Source organism: Idiotropiscis lumnitzeri, chromosome 1 (assembly GCF_059441095.1).
Source record: "Idiotropiscis lumnitzeri isolate Australia: NSW breed Sydney's pygmy pipehorse chromosome 1, RoL_Ilum_1.0, whole genome shotgun sequence".
Classification (NCBI taxonomy): Eukaryota; Metazoa; Chordata; class Actinopteri; order Syngnathiformes; family Syngnathidae; genus Idiotropiscis; species Idiotropiscis lumnitzeri.
The window spans coordinates 15,810,892-15,832,856 of record NC_142391.1 but is presented as its reverse complement, the minus strand read 5'-3'; the positions used below and the strand labels follow the sequence as shown (position 1 = coordinate 15,832,856).

Genomic DNA, 21,965 nt, shown 5'->3' with positions numbered 1-21,965 from the left:
TCTGTGTGAACTTTATATTGACATTTAATGTAAATCTGTTCAGTTCAAATTATACATGAAACACAAAGGTACAAAAATAACACTGAAGAGTGAACCCCAAAAATAAATCAATGCATCAACAATTGTTGAATACACTCCTATATAATTTTTTTTTAATAATTAATGGAGTTAATGTTGCTTCTGGAGTTGACAAACCACTAAGCAATATCAGATGAATATGAAGATATATATATTATATATAGATAATCCAATCCACCAACATGTCTTTGTGGTAGACGTCTTACGGTCAATTTAAGCAGCTTTCTAAACACTACATGTGTTTAATGCAGGAAAGAAAGGGTACTCCACTATATTCAAGCTATGGGTTACATAAATAATTTGCACATGAAATTCCCTTACATGAAAGATGTGCTTTTAAACATGGAAACATGCACAGTGCAAAAATAGATTTTGCATTTGGAAAAAAAATAGGATTGTCATTTGTGCACACTAACACATTCATACTTTTCATTAAAGCTTTTATTGCCCAACAAGAGGCAAAAGCCTTGACGCACGCAGGTAGTAACTCTAGTTTTGCCCAAAATGTGTGTATTGATGCTTTGGTGACTTTCACCATTGATTGAAACATCTCTGGTCATGACAGCACACTTAAACATTGACCTGGTGTGACAAACTGATCACATACACCAACTCCGCTGTTCAACATGGTGTAAAAAAAAAACAAAAAAACAATACATACAGTGACTGAATATGGGAAAAGGAAAAAAAATACACTGAGTGTAACAAACGTCAAAAGACTGCACATTGTTGTAGAAAAGAAACTGGTTTCATATTGCTTTGGCCTGTTGAGTGCAAAGCCTGCTCGTGTCAACCTTCTCAAGTTGAGTAGATGCAGAAGCACCTGAGAGCCGCCAGTCTGAACCACCAGGGGAAGTCAATGGGCTGCGGAGAACCCACCGATGGTCTCGACTTGTTCCCTGCCGGTCTATCTGGGCGGAGGCTTTCAATTAGAATCCCGGTGAGTCTTCTTGTGCAGGGAAGTCCGTGTCTTCCTGGTCCCATTTGCCCGGGGACAGGCACTCATCAGTGGTGAAATCCTGAGGGTTTACCCCAATGTCCAGGACCTGGGGGTTAGTGCGAGACTCAGCGAGTCTAGGCGGGAGGCACAGCAAAGGAACAGGATTAGAAATGCAAACGACAGACTATAGGCATGCAAAGATGAGCTGTAGGCACATGTTAAAAGATGAACCATGTGGCTACGAATTGTCTACGCATGAAAGGCATGTCCACACTTGGACAGTAAGTTGATGGCAAGCGTATGATTCCTCAGTAGGCAGTTGAGAAACAACGTATGGCGACGGGTGGACTACTCTTGGTCTACCTGCACGAGTCAAACAAAAAATTTCTGAGCAGTGCTAATGGTTGATGGTATGTTGGATGTTTACATGAGGCAATCCAGACAAATGAAGACAGACAATGAGGTGGATTTCACTACATCCAGTCATGACTTTGTTACCTGAGCAGGACTCAAAGCTATCCAGACTGCGGCTGGAAAAGGGGGCAAACGTCACAAGTCAGGTACCACCGCAAATGTGTTGCAAATAGATGAATTTGCACAAACCACTTCACTGGCTACTTAATATGTTTGCCAGATTGCAATTATCGAATCAGCATGGCAAGTAAACTTGGTCAAGTTTTAACAAAGCACAACATTTTTTTTTTCTTTTACCCCTTTCACCAGAAAGAGACTCATTCGGGTTAAAGGTGGAAATATCCAATAGGACAGGTCTTAATGAACATGTTGTTGCTGTACTCCAAACTACTCGCAATAGTTATTTACAGTAAAGATGAGCAGTTCTCAATAGCTCGGCAAAGCAGAAGACCACGGTAGTGGCGACACTTCTGGCAACTTTGGACAAGGGGGGGGCAGGGGCACAATGCCTGCTTCTTTGAGGATGGATTAATATTGCAGGTCCATGTACACTATTCCAATTTATTTTCTAAATATAATCTCTGATTCCTATAGTGCAGTCATATTGGCAGAATTCCTGCATACATCATGCATTAGATATTTTCGTTTGCTTCTAATAAATTCAATTTTTAAATAATATACTAAGGAAAATAATCCAACCTTTAGTTAGACTGAATTTATTTAGTAGGAACAAAAAACAAAATCCCACATTAAGAAATAATGATCTCCCATCAAATCATGTATTCGCAATTATTAGCACCCCTGATGTTAATACTTCATACACCCCCCATTTGCCAACAAAACAGCAGCTACTCTTCTAGAATGTTGAACAAAATACTGGGAGAATGAAGAGAGAGGGGTCTTCCATCATTCCTCTTTGTACAATCTCGATAGTCCAAATCATACAACGGAGGGCACTGTATATACACAACACATGCATCTATATTTGTTTCACCAAAGAAAATTGAAACAACCTTTAAACCTCTCGTTCCATTTAACGGCAAACAGGGTTAAAGGAGGTGCGCCTTTTGAAATGTGCGTTGGTCAATTTGCTTTCCATAAGCATCTTTTTGCAGCATAATCCAACAATCAGATGACTATCTGTAGGCGTTGCCCAACAGAATGTTTTTTCAAAGTCAAAACTCACAAGGGGCACAGAGTGTGCTGTGAAAGTCATCAGACGCCCATTACGCCTGCTGGGGTAGCGTGGGGGATCAATACTGTTTGACCAGATACCAATAAGATCGATTCTCAATCTTTAAACATTGATACGGGTGATACATCAGTCATTTTAGGCACTGCGTTTGCTGAGTTGTACCACAAAGGAAATCGGTACCGCTACCGATGAGTAGACTCACACGAGGACCACACAAGCAGCTTTCTTTGCAGTAATTAAAGTCATTAAAGTTACATATTGACAAGTAGCACAAAATGTTTTCGTAACAAACATTATTAATTAGTTTTTTTTTTTCTTCAATGACAACAAATTAAAGACATTCAAGCCAATCACAAAACAAAAATAAAATGAGCATAAAATGCTAAATATCGTCTGATCCGATCCAGCCAATAGGAGCTCTGTAAATTCTAGTACAGATTTTATTTATGCATATTTAAAGAGTGTTGTCCTGCTCCCTAGTGGACAAGTTGGTTAACTACAGTTTTCATCAACCTCAAAATTGAAATCTGAAATCCTAGTACAACCGGCACATGTACGTGATCTCACTCACTAACTAACTGCCAAGTAGTGTTGCATATAAATAGTGAAATTAAAAGTTTATTAAAAACAAAGAGGAAGCAGGAGCAATTTTCTTCCACACTCCAACACCAACAACAACTTCTAATAAAACCACCTTTTTCCTAATGGGCAACATTAACAAGGCAGGCACTAAAGCAGCCTTCAATTATAGAATAGCTCTATCCGTGCTCAAGCCAGGAGCATTCTCATTAAACGGAGAGTGGGAGATTTATGATGTTGGGGTGTAATTACAGCGTGGAGAAAAATAATCATCTGATAACAAAGAAAAAATAAATAAATTGCCTCTGGGTACTTGATGTCATAAACTGCAACAAACCCCACCCTTCATCCATGTATTAATGAGCAATGAATGAGACTTCATGGTGGGCTGGAAAAAAAAACAAGAGACGCACCATGACACCTGGCAGGACCACTCGACGACTGTGATAGCGTCGTTGAAGACATGCAGACTAAAATGGTGAATTAATCATAGCTCTTTTCATGTTACTTTGTGGATGACAGCCGAAAAATTTGCAAATCAATCAAACTCCAGACTGCCTAGCCGAGATGGATTTTACACTGCTTGGTTCAAGTGACATAATTCCAATTTTTGCTCCAAAGTCGTAAAATTTGCACAGAGGCATCATGGCAGGCAGCATAAAAAAAGGAAAAAAAAAAAACAAACATATGGAACCATTAACTGGTACACACCCATGTCTTTTCAAACGCTGAAAAACACCCGCTAACTAATATTTTTCGGGCTTACTTTGGGCAAGAGACAGGTCACCAGACAATTGCAATTGGAATATTTCAAGTCTTCAGTGAACCGTCGGAGTACCGTGAGAAAACCGACTTGAGCACAGAAGGAACAGAAATTCCACGCTGGTAGGCCACAACCAAGATGAAAACCCACAAACTCAGAACTGATCCAGACGTGCCGCTGTGCTGCTCTGGCAGGTGGACGGAGACTCACAAAAAATATATAATACTAATCTGATAATATTTATTGGAAATTTCGTATTTTGACCTGCGGCGTCTAAATCCTGTAAAAATGAAATGCAGTTAAAATAACTACCACTAGGTGGAGGGAGAACCCCCCCCAAAAAAAATTGAAAGCAAAGCAAATACAGTGTGAAGCTTTTTTTTTTTTACAAATCTTAAATTTTGGTTTAAAATTGGACTAATTAACAGAAAACTTTAACAATCGTTTATGAGAATAACACGCTATTAATATCTAATCTATCTAATGACATGTGCAATAAAAAAAAAGGAAAGGAGCTGCACGAATAGCCCTCAATTCCCTCTTAAAAATCAACCGCCCCAAAAAGTATTTACGAGAGTATGTTCTATTCAGCCCCATTAGTCGAAAAACGGCATTCTGATAAATATTACGGGTGCAGAATGTGGGTTAAGCTGTAAAATCCACCAGTTTTGAGCCATCTCAAGGAGCGAAAAAATGCTATCTGCTTACCTTGAGAACGCCTCATCCAGACCATCCTCAAGCTCCTGACAGACACAAGAAGAAGGTTCATTTCTAAACCACATTACACTGACTAAAAAAAAAAAAGATTTAAGTTATGTGGTCAATAATAATACAGCTACTTGCATGCATACACACGAATGTGCGCACGCACACATGCACACCTCAACATAAGAGTTGGTGAAATATCTTCTTTCCCAACTGCAACTAAATTTTAACAGGGGTGTGCTCAATAAGCAATTGTCGAGTATTCACAGTGCATTACTTTTTCCAAATTTTATTATGATACAGCCATGCTCCAAAATGAATTAAATTCACCCACCTCAAAATCCTACACACAAAAACCCTAGAAAGGGGTTTCTGCCATATTTATTAAAAAAGAAAAAAAGTAAAAATTCACATCTACATTGGTATTCACAGCCTAAGCCACGAATCTGAACATTCAATGGGAGTCAACCAAATCCAACTGATTGGAGATTATTTGGAAAGGCATGGCATGTCATGTGAAGTGCTGTGTTTACAAATGTCAGTAAGAATTAAATAAATTCCATTTTGGAATAAGGTTGTTACATGAAATGTGGGAAAAGTGAAGCGCTATGGATAATTTCTCACAGCAGTAGCAGTCTTCACCTTACAGCCAATTGAAGTTTCCCTTTAAATCAGTAACTTGAAATTACTGCATAGTATTCCATCATATCAAGGCTATTCAGATGAAACTAAAAATAAAAATGCTGACTCGTCTTACCCATACGGTATTGTTGTTCTCAGTTGCACGATTATGCACGGAAAAGGAATTCAAATCCGTTTGAATTGTTCCTGAGTGGACCAACGTTACATCGGCCCCTTCAGCCAAATCTAGGAGTTTTGTCGGGGCTACTTCTGCAAAACACAAAACAGGACAATTTCATTTAACAAGAGTAGTTTTTCATATACACCCTTAAACGCATCACGTAGTGCTCATGCAAGCATAAATAGCGGCGTGTCTTCAAAATCCTGTGGATGCTTCATTGTATATGTTGAGGTTCACTTCCCCCTATTAAGCATCTCATTGAGGTTGCAATCTGTGTGTTATGTGATAAGTGAGCTTGGGCTAACCTCATTGTACCACATTGACAACACCGACCTGTAATGAGATGCCCTTGCCGGCTGATTAATATGTGTCAAGCTGAACAGTTGAGCACTCTTTAGGCTAATGATATCCACTGAGAACTCCTCTCTCTCCTGAGCTGCAATTTCACTTTTAAAAATCAAAATGTCTATCTTCAGGTGATTTTCCTATCACGTATCATTTGTAATCAAAGGAGAACCACATCTGTGTGCATCAGGGATCCAGAGTCTGCCACGTGATAACGGGGGCATCAATATGACCTTGTGATGGTTCCAATGCTGAGCTGGCCTCAATCGGTGCCATCACAAGCGGAGTGGCTTCAACAAATGATGCCAACTGTGTTAACGAGAATCTATTCAGCAACGACACTATGTCTGCTTAGATGTACAGTATACGATCCAAAAGCCTCTTTTACCCATTCGGGAAAAAAACAATCCCTTCTAGCTTGGGGCCATTTGGCTTGCAAGGTTGACAAAGCTGATGTCCTGGACTTGCAGCAAGCTGAACCCTCCGTTATCAAATGGATCAGAGAAAACGGGAGCATTTCATATTTGATGTACCCAATGTGACAGGAAAAGGACACGCGCACATGCACGCACGTGGATGGGTGTGCAGCCATTGTGCCTCATTTGAGCGAGGAAAAAGGCCAAAGTTAGTGATGCCTTAAAGGACGTTAAGGTCAATGAGATGTTCCTGGCCACAAGGCACGGAGAATCTTTGGAGGATCTCAGAAAGCATCAGTTACTCCAGTGGTTTGTAAACCAACTGCAGCTGTTATGTACTACTATACATTTCCCCCCCAAAAAAAGAAAGCATCAACACCCAATGCCACCATGTGCATTCACCTTCTAATGTCATTTTCTGTGCATTACAACCAAGCCAAGGAGAACGAACCACCCAGGCTGTCAGCTGAACTCTGGCCTCAAAGTAAGGCAACATTTGACAAGTGGCTGCTCTTAGCATGATGTTAGGTGACATGACTGACCTCCTCCCTTCAGGCTGCCAAGGCTCGCTGAGCTGTCTGACTGGGTGCTGTTGACTCCTTCACCATCTGAACCCGACTTCACTCGCTTCTCCTTTTCTGCGTGGGCCGCAACACGAGGGTTGAAAAGGATGAGGACAAAGAAACAGAGGGTAGTTATAGAAAAGGCCAGCACGCTGCGACGCAGAAAAGTTGTAACAATGGTGGGATTGTCCTTGCACAACTGTGGAGGCTTCTAGTGGCAAGAAATAAAATGGAAAAAAAAAAAGAGAAAGAAAATAAATCAAATGTTCCACCAGTCGCACATAGAATAATGTTTGAACAAATAAGTAGCAACAATTGGCTGATAAGATTAGCCTAATTAGGTTTGCTTGAATTATAAGGCACTGAACTGCAAAAATCCAGTTGGTGCAATAGTGATTGCTGCATTTCAATGAAACAGGCAGGGCATCTGTATAACACTGACAAATGCGACCCTGTGGTTGTGGTTCAGAATGCCTGAAGCTGAAGAGGAGCCAGTTGAGGTTCGGTGAATATTCAACAGACACATATGTTTTCAAACTACAGGGAATTATATGCGGCGGAATGCAGGTCACGAGCGTGTGGTCGACTTTTGGAATGACAGCGTTTGGCCGCCCAGTTTGTTTCGTATACAGAAAGCCTCTGCTTGATGTGGTTTTCACCCGCCTTCTTTCCTGGCCACAAGAGACCACCACTTTTCAAGAAAATAAATACATTCTCCTCTCCGTAACCCAGCGCCAGTGAGCATCCATTCTACTTTGGTGCCACTGCATTGAGGCAGAAGAAGACATACAGTCTCTCCACATTCTTTTAAAGCAAGTGGTGGCAAAGCGTGGTGACAGATTAAGCAGGGCTTGGGTGAAGTTGAAATCAATTTCAAAGAAAAGTTTGAGTAAATAAGCTCGCCTTTACATGAGACAGAATCAGAGACCAACAATGATACGATCGCAAAGATTTTCCTCCCCTTTCAAGTTCAGTCATTACACAACTCTGCCTCCTCTTGTTTTCACCCACCCGCCTTCTTCTCACTCAAAAATGTAACTAGACGAGGATGGGAGGCTCACCGAGAGATATCGGAACAATCGATTCCTTGATTTAAAAGACGCACAAAAGGCAAAGGTTGGCAGAAGTGGCGATATTGAAACAAATCTTGTACCTTCCTTGCCAACAATCAGACAGCGAAGCGCCACGTGCATTAAATTACATGAATATTCTGCTGAGCTGTGTGAAAAGAACGAGAAGCCGTGTGTGCGAGACACCCTCCTTACGCAGCAATTTTGTCTGCCATGTCCAGAAGGGTGCCTGCACAAGAAAGGGCGTGTTGCGTTGGCAAACAAAAATAAGAAACGTGTATACACAATGAAACAAATCTCCTGCTCGGCTGTGTTCTATGCAGAACGGAAATGGCAGATTAAGACAAGTCTGCCCACCTTGGCCTGAGGTTATAACCTCAGCTCCTTTCTTTTCCTCCCAAATGTCAATAGTCTTCGACCAGGACAAATGCTCGTTATAAAGAGACATTTCTCACGAGGTCTGAAGACGATCATTTGCTTCCTACATACCCAAATTGCTGGAACTTTGAGTATACTGGTAGAGTTTAAGAATTTGAGTTTACAAAGATAATGATGCTTCGTTATGATGAACACCGTCCGATGAGCAGAGGTTGATAAACGTGCTAAAAACTATAGCCTCCCTTACATTTACCTAAGTAACTTTTTTTTGGTTTCATTAACGAAACTCATGTTTTACTTTAGAGTATTTCTGTCAGGAATGAAGCTACTGTTACTTTTAGCAACACTTGGTTTGCCACTTGCTTACACAATGTATTTGTTTTGGTTTGTTAGACAAGCTTGTGCCTTGGGCATTGCCAGCTGACTCCGTTTCACCAGTCTAATGCAACTAGGACGACAGAGGTCAGTTACAGTGCTCAGTTAAAATAAGTTACTCACTGATTACTTTGTACTTGAGTAGTGTTTGTTGCCACCTGCTCCAATGAAGAAAAAAAAATGGTAGATTTTGTTGCTTAATTAATATTGCATACACGTAATATGAATCAGAATGTCGTGATTAAACGCGTGAGGGCGCATACAATGTATTGTAATGATTTTTTTCAACCCGATTTCCTTGTTACTTGTAAAGTAACAGTATTCTTACGTGTACAATCTTTTTTGCGACCTTACCTACAACTTCTGCAAAGATGCACAACTAAACTGCATCATAGTAAGAGGTCCTAATATTGTGTGCCTCGCCTGTAAATAAAAAGGTTAGACCATTTTAATGTGCAACTCGTGGAGGAAGCAGTTCAAGTCAAGTTGTGAAAGATTCTCTGCAACCAAGAGAAAAACTATCTGAGCTGGAGAAGCACTCCAAAAGAAAAGAAAAGCCCACCAATAATATGCGTCCTTGCTGTGATATGACCCTAAAAGAAGTGATCAAATTTCATGGACGGTTTCTTTGCGTGTGTGAAACAAAAAAAATTCTCCCATCCATTTTCTGTGCAAGCTTATTCCGTTACGGGTCATGTGGGAACTGCCGCCTATCCGAGCTGACAAGGGCCAAGATGCAGACAACAGTAGGAACTGAACCTATACAGAATGCATACAAGTCAGGCGAGTGAACCACAGTAACCAAAAAGGTTCCTCTTCAATAATACTTTGTGTCATCATAAATGAGAAGTATCATATTTGTAAAGGCAAGCTTTCTGTACTTCCGCTTAGATCGGATTGCACAACTGTCTGAACATCATAAGTGAGTGAGAGAACTTAAGTTGTTATACTCACAGTGCACTTGTTCTATGTGATGAGGATAAAATGGAGTGTGAACATACAAAACAATAACGCTCAATAAATTGAAAGAAAAAAGGAATGACCAGAGGGGGAGGGGAGAGATGAGAGAGAGACATTTCCACTCATCCGTGACACTGCTCTTGTAGTCGAGGAAAGGAAACCGTGCATACCTTCCCTGGCAGCTTGCCAGAATTCAAATGCCACTCTGAAAGCTTGTGCCACTGTTAGGGTTACTGCTTGTGCCTGTTGTGGGGAAGTGCACACACATGGGAGGGAAATGAGTAAAGGGAGACAAACGACAACGATTACATAATAACTCATGTGCTCTTAATCCACAGAATGGACATTCAGGCCCAGAGATGTGCAGCGTAAACAAGGCGTGACCATTTTCATCAAAATAAGAGGCACTGTGACTTGTTTAAGGTTGCTGGGAGGTCATGTAGCATTTTTGGCAAGAACTAAATTGGTGAAGGGGAAGGAAGAGGGTGGGGCTCACTTGTTTGAGAATCTCTTGGGAAGGAAGGAATGATGAAAAACTACCCCCCGCCCGTCATGTTCTCCTTCATCTTTTTTGAGTTCTGACTGAATGTTTGCATTTTTTAAACAAATGTCTCCACAAAGCTACATTGGAAATGCTTTGCACTGAAAAAATACAAATCTTAATCGCTTACCACTTTTCTCTTTGTGCAGAGGAAGGCATGACACTCGAGTGCCTCATTATGTTGGCTTTGGACGATGTAGGCAAACACTTTGTCATGCATCTTATCTGCTGTACAATAGGATATTCTGGAGAGAAAGAAAATGCATTGAATTTGAGAACCAAGGAAAGCGATGATGCACCGACTAGATCGAAAAGGTGACAGATGGACGCAATTTGATGCAAATGGTTCAATCTAGTGCTACTATACGACCAAAAATGTACAGCTGTGTCATTGTTGCTTAATAATCTTGATATACTGAGCATGTATGCTACAGAGAACAGATGTTCTCCTATTACTTCTGTCAAGGATACACTAACTGCTTAGTGGCATTTAAAATAGTAGAGGATGTTGGATATTTGTTTTGGGGTTTTTTTCCCGCTTGAGGTGTCGGATGTGTAAATCGATGACAAAGTCATCAAGGTGAATTTAACGATATGCAAATTTAAAATCTATAATGGATAAGGAGAAATAGTTGGCAGAAAAAAAAAAATCGCTGCAAGCCAACATGAGATTTAGTGGCAAATGTTTACAATGAGAGCGTTGGGAAATTCGGTATCTAAGAGTCCAATCAATTTGCTTTATTGATCTTCCAATTTCCTAAGGCAGTAAAACTCAGAAGGCAAGGAACAAGAGCTTTGTGTCTTCACATCCTGTTGACATTGCTGCATAGGCTTTACGTGTTTTTTACAGTTTAAAGTCAGTTGATGAACATGACTATGACATGCATTAAATGACAAACAAAAATGCATTTAAGATGCCAATAAATGAACAGTCAGACCCCCGAATATCTGACTAGACAAATAAGACAATGATGTTTGTCATTCTCTGGACGCTCCTTCTCAGTAGGAAATGATACTTGGAAAAAGCCCAACCCTGCATAGAGCTGATTTAATTTAGACACAGTAAATAGTGCAAAGCTGCAACAACTTCTAGGGGAGATTTGTTTGAATATGGAAATGACATCTGTAAATGATAATTGATTCACTGAATTTCTACAAAAATTGCATTTGTTTAAAAATGTTGTACGGTTAAAAAAACATTTTCGAACGAAGGTCTGCCAAATGCCATTCAATGACCACAATTGATTTGTGCGGGTCTAACAAAAGTGACATAATAATAATAATAATAATAATAATAATCATACTTTGAAGAGAAAAGAGAAAACTGAAATGTCATGAAGATACCTTCCAACTAGCTCTCCTTCTGCCGACCCATTAAAGTGGAACGAATGATTCCTTAGCTCGAGGCCAACTAAGGTCACGCAGCTCTTAGTACGCATGCTGAGGCAGGCAAAAGGTTTCCACGGCAATATAGGAATGCTCGTGTCACATGGGTGTGACAGAATATGTGCATGTCAGTCAGTCACACCTGCACGAAAGCTCAGACAAACAGCTGTTGTGCTGCTTCCTAGCGAGACGGAGGCATACTGCTGAACGACATGCACAAACACTTGCGCGACACACCTCTTTAACCCAACACAATAATCCGGTGACGGAGAACTACAGGCATGTGATGAGTACTTGTTTTAATCTAGGGATGAAGTCAAGCTCAGACAGAAAGTATTCAATAACTGGGGCCGCCCAGTTGAATCATTAACTTGGAACATGACAAGAAGCGGAGAACTGACCTGTAAATGGAAATGTTTTCTATTAGCTGGTTGGAGGCACTGTCGTAAAGAATGATTCCGCGAGGGGAGACCGTTAGTGTGACTTTCTGGAGCTTTTTTCCACTGGCTTTGGCCTGAATGACAAAACATGAAGAGTGACAGAATGCATATACAGTGCTGTGAAAAAGTATTTTGCATATTTATCACACCTATATTTTTTCGGATCGTTAAACCAATTTTCATATTTAACAAAAATAATCCAAGTAAATACAACATTTAAAAATAGGCTTTTAATGATGGTCTCTGGGTCTTTGTGAAAAAAAGAATTACAGCGCCTTGTTGAATCATGAGTTCTATAGTAGCTGTAAAGGTCGTATCTTTGTGAACGGCGAAGGTTTGCGAGTGTGTGCACACGTAGTGAATGTTTTTTCGGCAGGGTTTGTTCATGGATGCAAAGTTTTTCTTGTTACAAAGAATTTTTTAACATGTTCAAAAAGAAAAACTGAGCCCGTTAAAACTGTTTGGGAATGTCTTTGCAACATTGAACAAACCCTGACGAAATGTGCCAACACACTTGTAAACCGTCGCTCACTGAGATGCGGTCTTAAGACAAATCAGAGTTTGTAACAAGGTCTTAAAAAAAAAAAAGAAACATCCTGGTACCATCCACAGAAATAAATTAAGTTACAGAAATCTAACAATCTGAAACACGTCACAAAGCCATGGCCAAGGAATTGGGCCTCCAGCCAACCACAGTCTGAGCCATAAACCACTAAGAGAGAAAATTTGAAACAGTTTGAAACCATTCCCACAAATGGTTGGCCAACTATAATGACTCCGAGAGTATAACGACCACTCATCTAGAAGGTCACTAACATCTAAAGTAGCCTACGGTTGACTACAACGTCTCACATTTGCTAAGAAATATCATGATGAACCCCAACATTTGAAGGAATTTTCAGTGGACTGACAAGACAGATGTTTGGCGAACAATATTGTAAGATAGTTGATAAAAACATCATAACAGTCAAACGTGGAGATCTTGGGTCAAAAGTTAATGACTCGACAAATACCTGCAGGAGCATCACTAAATGGCTCAACAACAAAAAAAACTAAAATGTAGCTTTCGGAGTGGCCAATTCAAAGGCTTGATTTAAAACCGATGACATGTGCTCTAACATTAAAATGGTAGCTCGTGCTTGGAAACTCTCCAATATGAATATGTTAAAACAACTCAGTGAAGAAGAACATTTCTTCACAGCGGATGCCAAAGACTCCTCATCAGTGATGGCAAACGCTAATTGCTGCCAAAAGTAGCACAACTTATTTTTGACACTGACACTGAACAACCAAAAATGAATAGAAACAATAAACAGAAAACAAAATTCTGTCTAAAGTAAGCAGTGTCTAAAACTAATAATGCCAGTTTATTTAGCGACCTGAAAACATCGTGGTAAGATTACGTAGCTATTTGGGAGGGACAGCAAATGATGAGTATTGCATTACATTGGCTGAGCAGTACCACAGTCTGATCCAGGATTTGTGTCATAGATATCCCGTTCAAAGATCTTGCAACACTCTGGGCAACAAATCAGCCTCTTCCTCTCCATAAATTACAGTGTCCTGGGTCACACCATTGCTTTACCACTAACTGAATTATCCCCGAGCTGCCGATTCCAATACGAAGGTTGACTGAGACATATACTGAGAGGGTTGCCTTTTCATTTCAACGTCAGCAAGCCACCGGCTGGATCAGAATATTTCAACTAAGTAAATGGAAAACTGTCCATGCCTTTGTTAAAACATCAAGGTTTAAAAAAAATCGGTAATCTTAATGATAATGATTTAGGATGAATTGTGTCTTTTCATTACTGTTGTGTGTGTTTTGTGCATGCAGCATCTCACTGTGGCCACGATCCTCTTGACAGCGGCTGCAGACAGCTCTTCGCCTTTGGGCTGCTCAACCATTGTGACCCCCAGGTACTTGAGCTGGAACACCATGCCCTCCAGAAGGGTCTCCCTCGTGTCTGTCCAGTTCTCCGGAAGCTCTGGAAATTAAAAATCACAAATAAAGGGACACGATGCAATGTAACTCAAGCAAAATTAAGTCAAATACAAGCAGTTCACCTAAAAGAGCACCTGATTTTCTAAGTATTTAACTAAGGGAATGCGTAGTAAATGCTAAAAAGCTCAGAACGCGTGTTCAAACACATTAACCATAAACATGATAATGTTGATTGAGATCAGACACAGCTTGAATGACTGCCCATAATTAGTGAAATATCACTGAACTGCTTTATTTAAAAGGACTGTATAAGATTAATTGTATCAAAATACACTGGTTTCTCTATCATTTGGGGTTTTCTATTCACTCAGTATGATCATAATTATAGATTAACAGTGACAATTCATGCAGAAAATTGCCTTCAGACCTATTAAAATAAAGGGGGGGAAAAAATTAGTGATCCCCCCCCTCTCCATATAAAAAAAATCCATTCCACTACTAAAATATCTTCAATGAATACTAGATCAATATGGTTGTTGGTTTTTTTGTATAAAAACAACTTTCTTGCGGTAGGGTGTTATTGAATCATCATTGGGAAGAAAAGCAACAAATAGAGTTGATCTCCCTTAAATTACAATCCCTGAAAAGTAAAAAGTTAAACATTACACATTTTCTTTAATCAAAATAGCTCATTGATGTCTTAATCACATCTGTGACATGAGTTTGTTAAAAAAAAAAAAATAAACAATTCGACAACGCCAAGCCACCGAACTCTTGTGTAGATATGGCACATGCAGCAACGGATCACAACACAATTCCTCTCCCACTGCTTCAATCATAAACTTAAGTGTGTTCCACTTAGCTAACGGTTTGCTGTGCAGCCAACAAAACGCAATGCAGCTCTGCTTACCTTTTGGCTTGGACATGATAGTGTTGAAGACAGTGTAGGGCAGGCAGCCCTTGCTTGAAAGTGGCAGATCGTTACCCAGTCACGCTGCCAATCAATGGCAGAGAAAGTCGGGGTGGTATTATGTCAATTAGCCCTACTGATGTCACCACACATTAACATTCGAAATGGCTTGCTCGCAGCTTCATTTTCAAAAATATGCATCTTAAAAAGGTTTCTGTAATTCCAAAGGAACCCACCCCAGAGGTCCGACTGTGGATTAACAAGAAATTTCAACTGTCTATTTCATACTGCATGTCCCCTTTGAAGCTTTTTTTTTTAAAGAAGATATTCAAGCAAAATGTCTCCATTAGATTTTAAGAAAGCTTATGATGGTGGAAACAAACCAAGAGAAGGTGGGAACAGTAGCTTAAACTTGTAATATCCTCCTCTCGCATACAGCCAAACCAACCCTGAGTGGTTGTGGGGAATGGATATACAGGCCAAAATGCCACGGTTGTTAATTGATGGGTGGGTCTGGAAGCCTACACCCACTACTTGTCTTCAAGCTCGAGCCTGCAGAAGAGATCATTCCTTCCCAGCAGATACACTATTAGTGCATGGCAACTCACCCTAAGCGCACACAGTGACAGTGGCGCGCACCACGAACGCACATTACTTTGCGACACTCGTTCCTTCATTTCCACCCCCGTTTAATCCGCAAACACGACACCACACCATTCCCACTCACAAAAGTAACAAACTAGGGAAATGAGGTTAATTGGCCAAGGGAAGATCTGTGTGTGGTCCAAACTAAAACCACCGCTAGCCATCCCGGCGCAGAGGGTGGCTTGTTGGTCGTTAAGTCCATAATGCGAGCTGAGTCTGCGCTCGTAAATTAAGCCAGGGAGACACCGGATGGAAGCAGCACGCTGTTCTCCATGCGCCGGAGATAGGAGGACATTAATTACAGCATCGTCCATTCGTGTGAACCTCGCATCGCAGACATGGTGTTGTCTGCTGCACCTCCTGATTCACTCCTTCTCTAAAGTGTATTTGGTACAGTCAGAAGACCATCCGGCACTGCATTGTTCACATCAAAAGTGGAATCTCACTCAGTAGACTTACCCTCCTTCCCCCCTAAAAAAAAATAAGAACAATCTACTGCATTGAATTCATATACAGTAGTTCAGAAATTTGGCCAGGGCATGTTAATTTATCAGCACAACATGCACACACATCATAAATACAGCTGGGATATGTTCCAGCTCACCACTGACCTGAATAAGGACAAGGACTTTAGAAATGGATGGATGGACAGATGAACACAATGCGTTAGGATATACAGAATCGACAGACAAACTGATTGGTTAAACTGTATTAAATTAAAAAAAAACTTTAAAAAAAAAAGAAAACGCTGTCATATAACTCCTCCATCTTCCTCGGACATGAACGAAACAAAAAGAAAAAGAAAAAAAATGCATGAACGCATGCAAACGTATCTGTGCATGCCCTGCGACTGGCTGGCGACCAGTTCAGGGTGTAGTCTGCCTTTCGCCCAAGTCAGCTGGAATAGGCTCCAGCATCCCCCTACCGATTCTGTACAGCAAAAGCAGGGTTGATGATGACACATGGCCAACTGAACTGGAAGATTTCGTGGAAACCTAACTGCCCACGATATCCAAACAAAGCTGCCCAGTTCGCCTTGTCATGCTAATAATTCCAAAAGACCTCTGAAAAGCAACATTTCACCTTGACAATAGAGTCTGGGGAAACCATTTATCCTGTCTGGAGGAAAAGATCAAACCTATTGACAGAGTTTGAGTCCAGCAAACATGAAACACAAGACCATGGAATACAAGATCCCATCTCTGCGATACTTGGACGTGTGATCAAACAGCTTTGTTTGAAGCATGGCATGCTAGAACTGAAATGCTGTATTCTAATTATAGATGTGCATAAATCCAGCAATTGCTGCTTCATGTGGAAAGATTAAATATGTTCATATTGGTCACATTTGCATTCATAGAACCAACCCCCCCACCTCCCTCAACAACCCCCTCCCAGCAGCCGCCTCCATTGCAGCTCCAGCACTGATTAGAAGAAACTTCAAAGGCTTATTGGCGGTGCTGGAGCTGTGGCTGTGGCTGGACGGTCAGTGAGCACCACTCGCCTGCGTGATGCTGCCTTGAAATAAATGAACATGTTATAGGGCCATGTTTTCTCGGTGGATGTTGATTGCGTTTAGGGACAAGACTTGGAAAACACCAAGCTTTGCTCCACCAATCATGTTTAGAGAATAGTTAAGATTGCAGATGGTGCAATCAGGTCGGGTGGTCTTGTACTGGCACAAGCGGTTCGTAACTCTGCCAAAGCCTTGATCCTCGTTTACAACCGGCCGGCTCGCACCACTTCTACACACATTCAAATGGCCTCGCGTACGCGAAAGAAACACTCATGACAAGGTGAAGGGTACAAATATCTTTCATAGATCGAATCTTAAGGAACAAAATCATCACATTAGTTTGTGTAAAATTTCCAAGTTCTTTTTTTGGACAATTACCCAATAGCACGACTGAGTCATCCTTCCGTTAAATAGGAGGTTATGTACTCAAAACGCTTCCTGTAATTTGTCAACCACCTCAACTGGTAACTCACACATGGGAGCTTCATGTGAAACAACAAAAATGACTAAAAAGCACTAACATTTTAAACAAAACGTTTGCATCCTCCCCAGCTTCCCTCATTTGCTTTATTTCTCCAGATATCACAAAATTCATTGTCATTTTCTCTTTATCTTTTCTCCATTTACTCATAAAACACATTTTACATGGAACACACAATGAAATGAATAAAAGATTCATTAAAAATGTGGCCAAATAAAGACAATTCAAAATATATGGAATACACAAAGTGTTTAAGGAATGCAATAAAATGCAAATACTTACACTAAATTAAATAAAGTGCTCAAAATCACTTTAAAGTATGCCGACCATTTACCTAGGATTGTTCAATAGTTTGTTTTTTTTTAGACTAATAACATTATGAATATTTAACTCTTGAGCACTCACCAGTAGTAAATGTTTCGCTAACTTTATGCAAAAAAAAACAATGACGTAAAATAAAACATGTCTAATATTGACCAATACATATTTTAAGATGTTCAATGTGTATTATCAAATTTAGAGCTAAAAAAACAAAACACTTTCGTTTATTTTGAGAGTGAAAGCAATTATGTACAAATCGCATGTTTTTCCTATATCGGGCAGCCTTAATCGCAATGGCCATGAGAGGACGGACAAGGATACAATTCACAGAAAAACACCATCAGCCATGCATGCCATTTCCTCCTCGGACTTCCACAAGAGTGCGCCCTAAGTATCAATGACTGGTATCGTCAGCGTTTGAAAGTACTTGATGCATGGAAATAAGGCTGCACTCATCTATACTAACATTTAATTCATTAAAGTGCTGATAAATTAACCGTTTCAGAGGTTGAGTTTTACAAACCTAAGTTAGTGCATTCTGAAGCCCTTAGTTTAACAGACGGTGGTGTCTCAGTCTGAACAGGGACCGTATGTGGAAGAAGCATGCGGATAAAATATTTAGAAAAGAGACAAAGAAATAAATCAATGAAGCAAGTAGAAACGCATGACATCCTTACCTCTGTATGTTATTAAGTACTTGGACAAAAAAAACTTTATCCACACTTTGGACATTTATGGTGAAATGTGCTATATAAATAAAATTGTATAGTCTTACTAATTCAACCTGTGGAGCTTTCAAGCGGCTTACAGCAGCAGTGGGGAGCAGCCAAAACTCAAGCCAATTGCTCGTGAGGTAAGCCATCTCACGTGACGCTACCGAGACAATCAAATCTGGCTAAACAATGCAAGCCTGAATACAAGGATGAAGAAGGAGGTGAGCTACCATTTATTTATTATATTCTTAGACCAAGCGGAGTGGAAAAATATGCAATTACTCGATTCTGCAGGAAAAAAAAAATAATCCGAGTACCCACACCTTGGAGACATGTTGCACCAAGTAAAACGACATCAATCATTGCACCAACATGAGAGATGTCAATTTAAACAAAGGAAAAGATGATCAAACTTCTTAAAAAAAAAAAAAAAAAAGGTAAATCATCACGCAATGTTGCAAAAGAAGTTGTTTGTTTTCAGTCAGCTGTATCTAAAATCTGGTACGTACAAACAACATGTGACAGGCAAGCATGCCCGTAGACCGAAGAATTAAGACACAAAATTTAAAGCAATATGTCTCGAAAACAGAAAGTGTGTTCGCTCATGTCCGACCTTTGGCATCGCACTGAAGTCACAATCAGGCAAGTAATATATTTCAAGACTATGGCAATAATGAGCCCGCTAAAAAGATCAAATAGTCTTAAAACTGTTGACGGTAAGGCATGAGTTGTAAAAGCAGATTAGATTCTGACACATAGTACGAACATTGAGTTATTTATTGCATCTTTATATTGATGAGTTTATTTAACTTTTTCATAGTTGTCGACCTCTTATTAAAAGTAAAATATTTAATATTTAAATAAAACTACCTTTTCCCGCCATTTTCTATGGGTCTTGTATATTCTTATATGAATGGCACACAGCCCCAAGACACAAATATCTAATGTAATCCCAAAATATGAAAAGTGATTGCCAAAGAAGATGTTTCTGATGCACCACTAACAACCAGTCACCAAAGTAACATTGGTTTCTTTTCATTTCAGCAACCAGCCTCTGTGCTGAGATGGCATCCTCCAATCTCAGTCCAACAAATGGAAAAAATATTCGAGCATTATTAGATCCCAATTAGGACAAGTGATTAATTTAGAAACGTCTGACTCAGGCAAAGAAAGACACCTGGAGGCATATGCAGGCACAGCACAAAGTAAGAATATCTTTTTAAGTGTGCCACAAATAGTGTCACATTTTACAGCAAACTGTTCAGTCGTTGGGGGTTATGCAATTGTCTGCAAACAAGCCAATTCAAGTGTCGATCAAAATTTTTCAATTACCACAATAAGTTTGGACTAAATCGATAGGCTAATCCATTCTAAAAAGAGGATTTTTGTGAGAGCCCTACTGTTAGGTCACTCGTTTTCAGTCACTGGATTAGTGAAAACACAGAAACACGTGGCTCTGAGAGACAGTTAAATCTACTCAGCGCCAACATGAGGGGAGTGAGTGAGACAGGCATGTAGAATGAGCCCCTGCCAGTCAAGGATTAGAGTTGTTAATCAAAAATCTACTCGCGTCAAGAATCATGGTGATGAAATAAAATGCATATAAAAAGGTATTGAAAGCAGCCTCAAATACGCTATAGAATTGGTCTGGTTACTCTCACTTTAAGCGGCCAAGCCTCTGCTGCCTGACGGATCAGGGCTCCTTTTCAAATGTCATGTTTTTGTGACGTTTATTTAAATTTTTAAAAAAAAAAAGGCAAGAGAGCAAGCTAAATCCTTTCAAAACCTTTCCACTGTTAATGTGACATTCTGTGTAAGCTGTAGGGATCAATTGAAAAGATAAAACGTAAATCTTTTCAAGCGGGGTGTTAACACTGACTGCTATTTGAAACTTTTTATAATTCCCTCCACCTTGACTAAGGCCCTAATTTCACTTGAAGAAAAAAGCCCCAAAAGCATCAAGTTGCCACCACCAAGGTTTTGTTGACACACATTAAATGCAATCCTCCCACCATTTGTAGATATTTTTCTTACATAGAGAAATCCTGTCTAACCAAAAGGTATGTTGCATTTTCATTCAGAATCCAAAAAATAAAACAAAATAAATCAATACTTTGTACAAGGCTTCCAACGACTACCAGCTCCTTTGGGAATACAAAATCAGCGTCTGACATAAATTTTGTGGCTGCTGCCCTGTTGACATGTGGATGACACTTGCTGAGCATGTATCACTCTGAACATTTAAACTAAGCATTGATTGCACGTGTGACAGTGCCAAGTACCCTATTGTGTGTGTGTGTGTGTGTGTGTGTGTGTGTGTGTGTGTGTGTGTGTGTGTGTGTGTGTGTGTGTGTGTGTGTGTGTGTGTGTGTCTGCGTGTGTGTGTGTGCGTGTGTGTGTGTGTGTGCATGCGTGGGGAGGGGGGGGTTGTGTCATTGAGCCCAGCTATGTGCATTCTTGATCATGCAGAACATCGAGTAGGATGACCGTATACACTTAAAATCTGAAAAGTTGCTTCCGTGCTAATCAAACACCTTTATTGTGGGAAGTAACAAGGTTGAAGAAGACTTTCAGGTTGACGCGCACACATTTTTGTTTCACATAGTGCATCGCCTAGCAACAGTGGGTTGCTACGATTTGCACAGGCTTGCCAGAAATACGACCACTAATTCCCCAGCCTGTACCTCTGTTGTAAATCTTGGACGTGACGTGGCAAACACCGGGTTTTCACACAGGACCGCCGGAGTTCTGCTGTCTTTTCTTCACGTTTAGACAAACGTGAAAACGCTATTTGACTCGTGAGACATTCGGACGGCAAGTATCGTTTGACCCGCTCTACACTCTCCAAGTGCCCATTATGGAGATACTTGGAGTCAAGTTCAAAAGCGTAAATGCACTCGTTTCCAACTTTAGTTGACCATTTAAGTTTAATCCCATATTATTTTAACTCCACGGGTTGTCAACTCTTCGCCACGTTGACTTTAAGATGCCCTAACAAGTGTAGCTGGCAAATTGTACCATTTGCCAAGACACAAGACACGCGCCGGTAGATTTCCATCTACTGCTAGCTTAGTGTAGCCAAATTAGCACACGTTGGTGTCTTCTTTGGAATGCCTAGCAGAAAATTTAATACATGTACTCACTTTTATGTCTACCGCCAGCCCATGACTGCTTGGCGATGCTGGGGCTTCGTATTATCGCCCTTCCAGCGGATTTCAGAGCGTCCATATCGCGGTGTAAAAGTGGGGCAAACCCCCGTGAAGCCGAGCACTCTGTGTGGAAACACCCCGCCTGTTTGCAAACAGCAGTCCTCCTGAACTTTTCTCATCTGTTTCCGTCCTTTGAGCACGATTGTTCAAACGACAGTGGATCAACATGCTCTGCCCCCTGGGCGGTGTTATATTATGCAAATTGACCAGATAATATGCGTGACGCTGTTTGTAGAAAAAAACTGAGAGGAGAGGTTGTAGTGGTGAGGCTCGCG

At 40.4% G+C, this 21,965-nt stretch overlaps 1 protein-coding gene across 2 annotated transcripts; it reads right to left on the bottom strand.

Annotated features, from left to right (window-relative positions):
* Nucleotides 1-6: 6 nt before the first annotated feature.
* ldlrap1b (low density lipoprotein receptor adaptor protein 1b) lies at nucleotides 7-21,965 on the bottom strand. 2 transcript variants are annotated; one of them, XM_088286408.1, is made up of 10 exons: nucleotides 21,625-21,965; nucleotides 13,796-13,938; nucleotides 11,912-12,024; nucleotides 10,255-10,369; nucleotides 9,754-9,826; nucleotides 6,780-6,875; nucleotides 5,432-5,565; nucleotides 4,678-4,712; nucleotides 1,517-1,548; nucleotides 7-1,152 (listed from the first exon to the last, which is right to left on the bottom strand). In XM_088286408.1, the coding sequence occupies exons 1-10, from the start codon at nucleotides 21,707-21,709 to the stop codon at nucleotides 1,106-1,108; spliced, it is 873 nt and encodes a 290-aa protein (XP_088142534.1). In that variant the 5' UTR covers nucleotides 21,710-21,965; the 3' UTR covers nucleotides 7-1,105. The 2 variants fall into 2 exon arrangements, with proteins under 2 accessions (XP_088142534.1, XP_088141689.1); XM_088285563.1 differs by lacking the exon at nucleotides 1,517-1,548 and having other exon boundaries at nucleotides 21,625-21,962.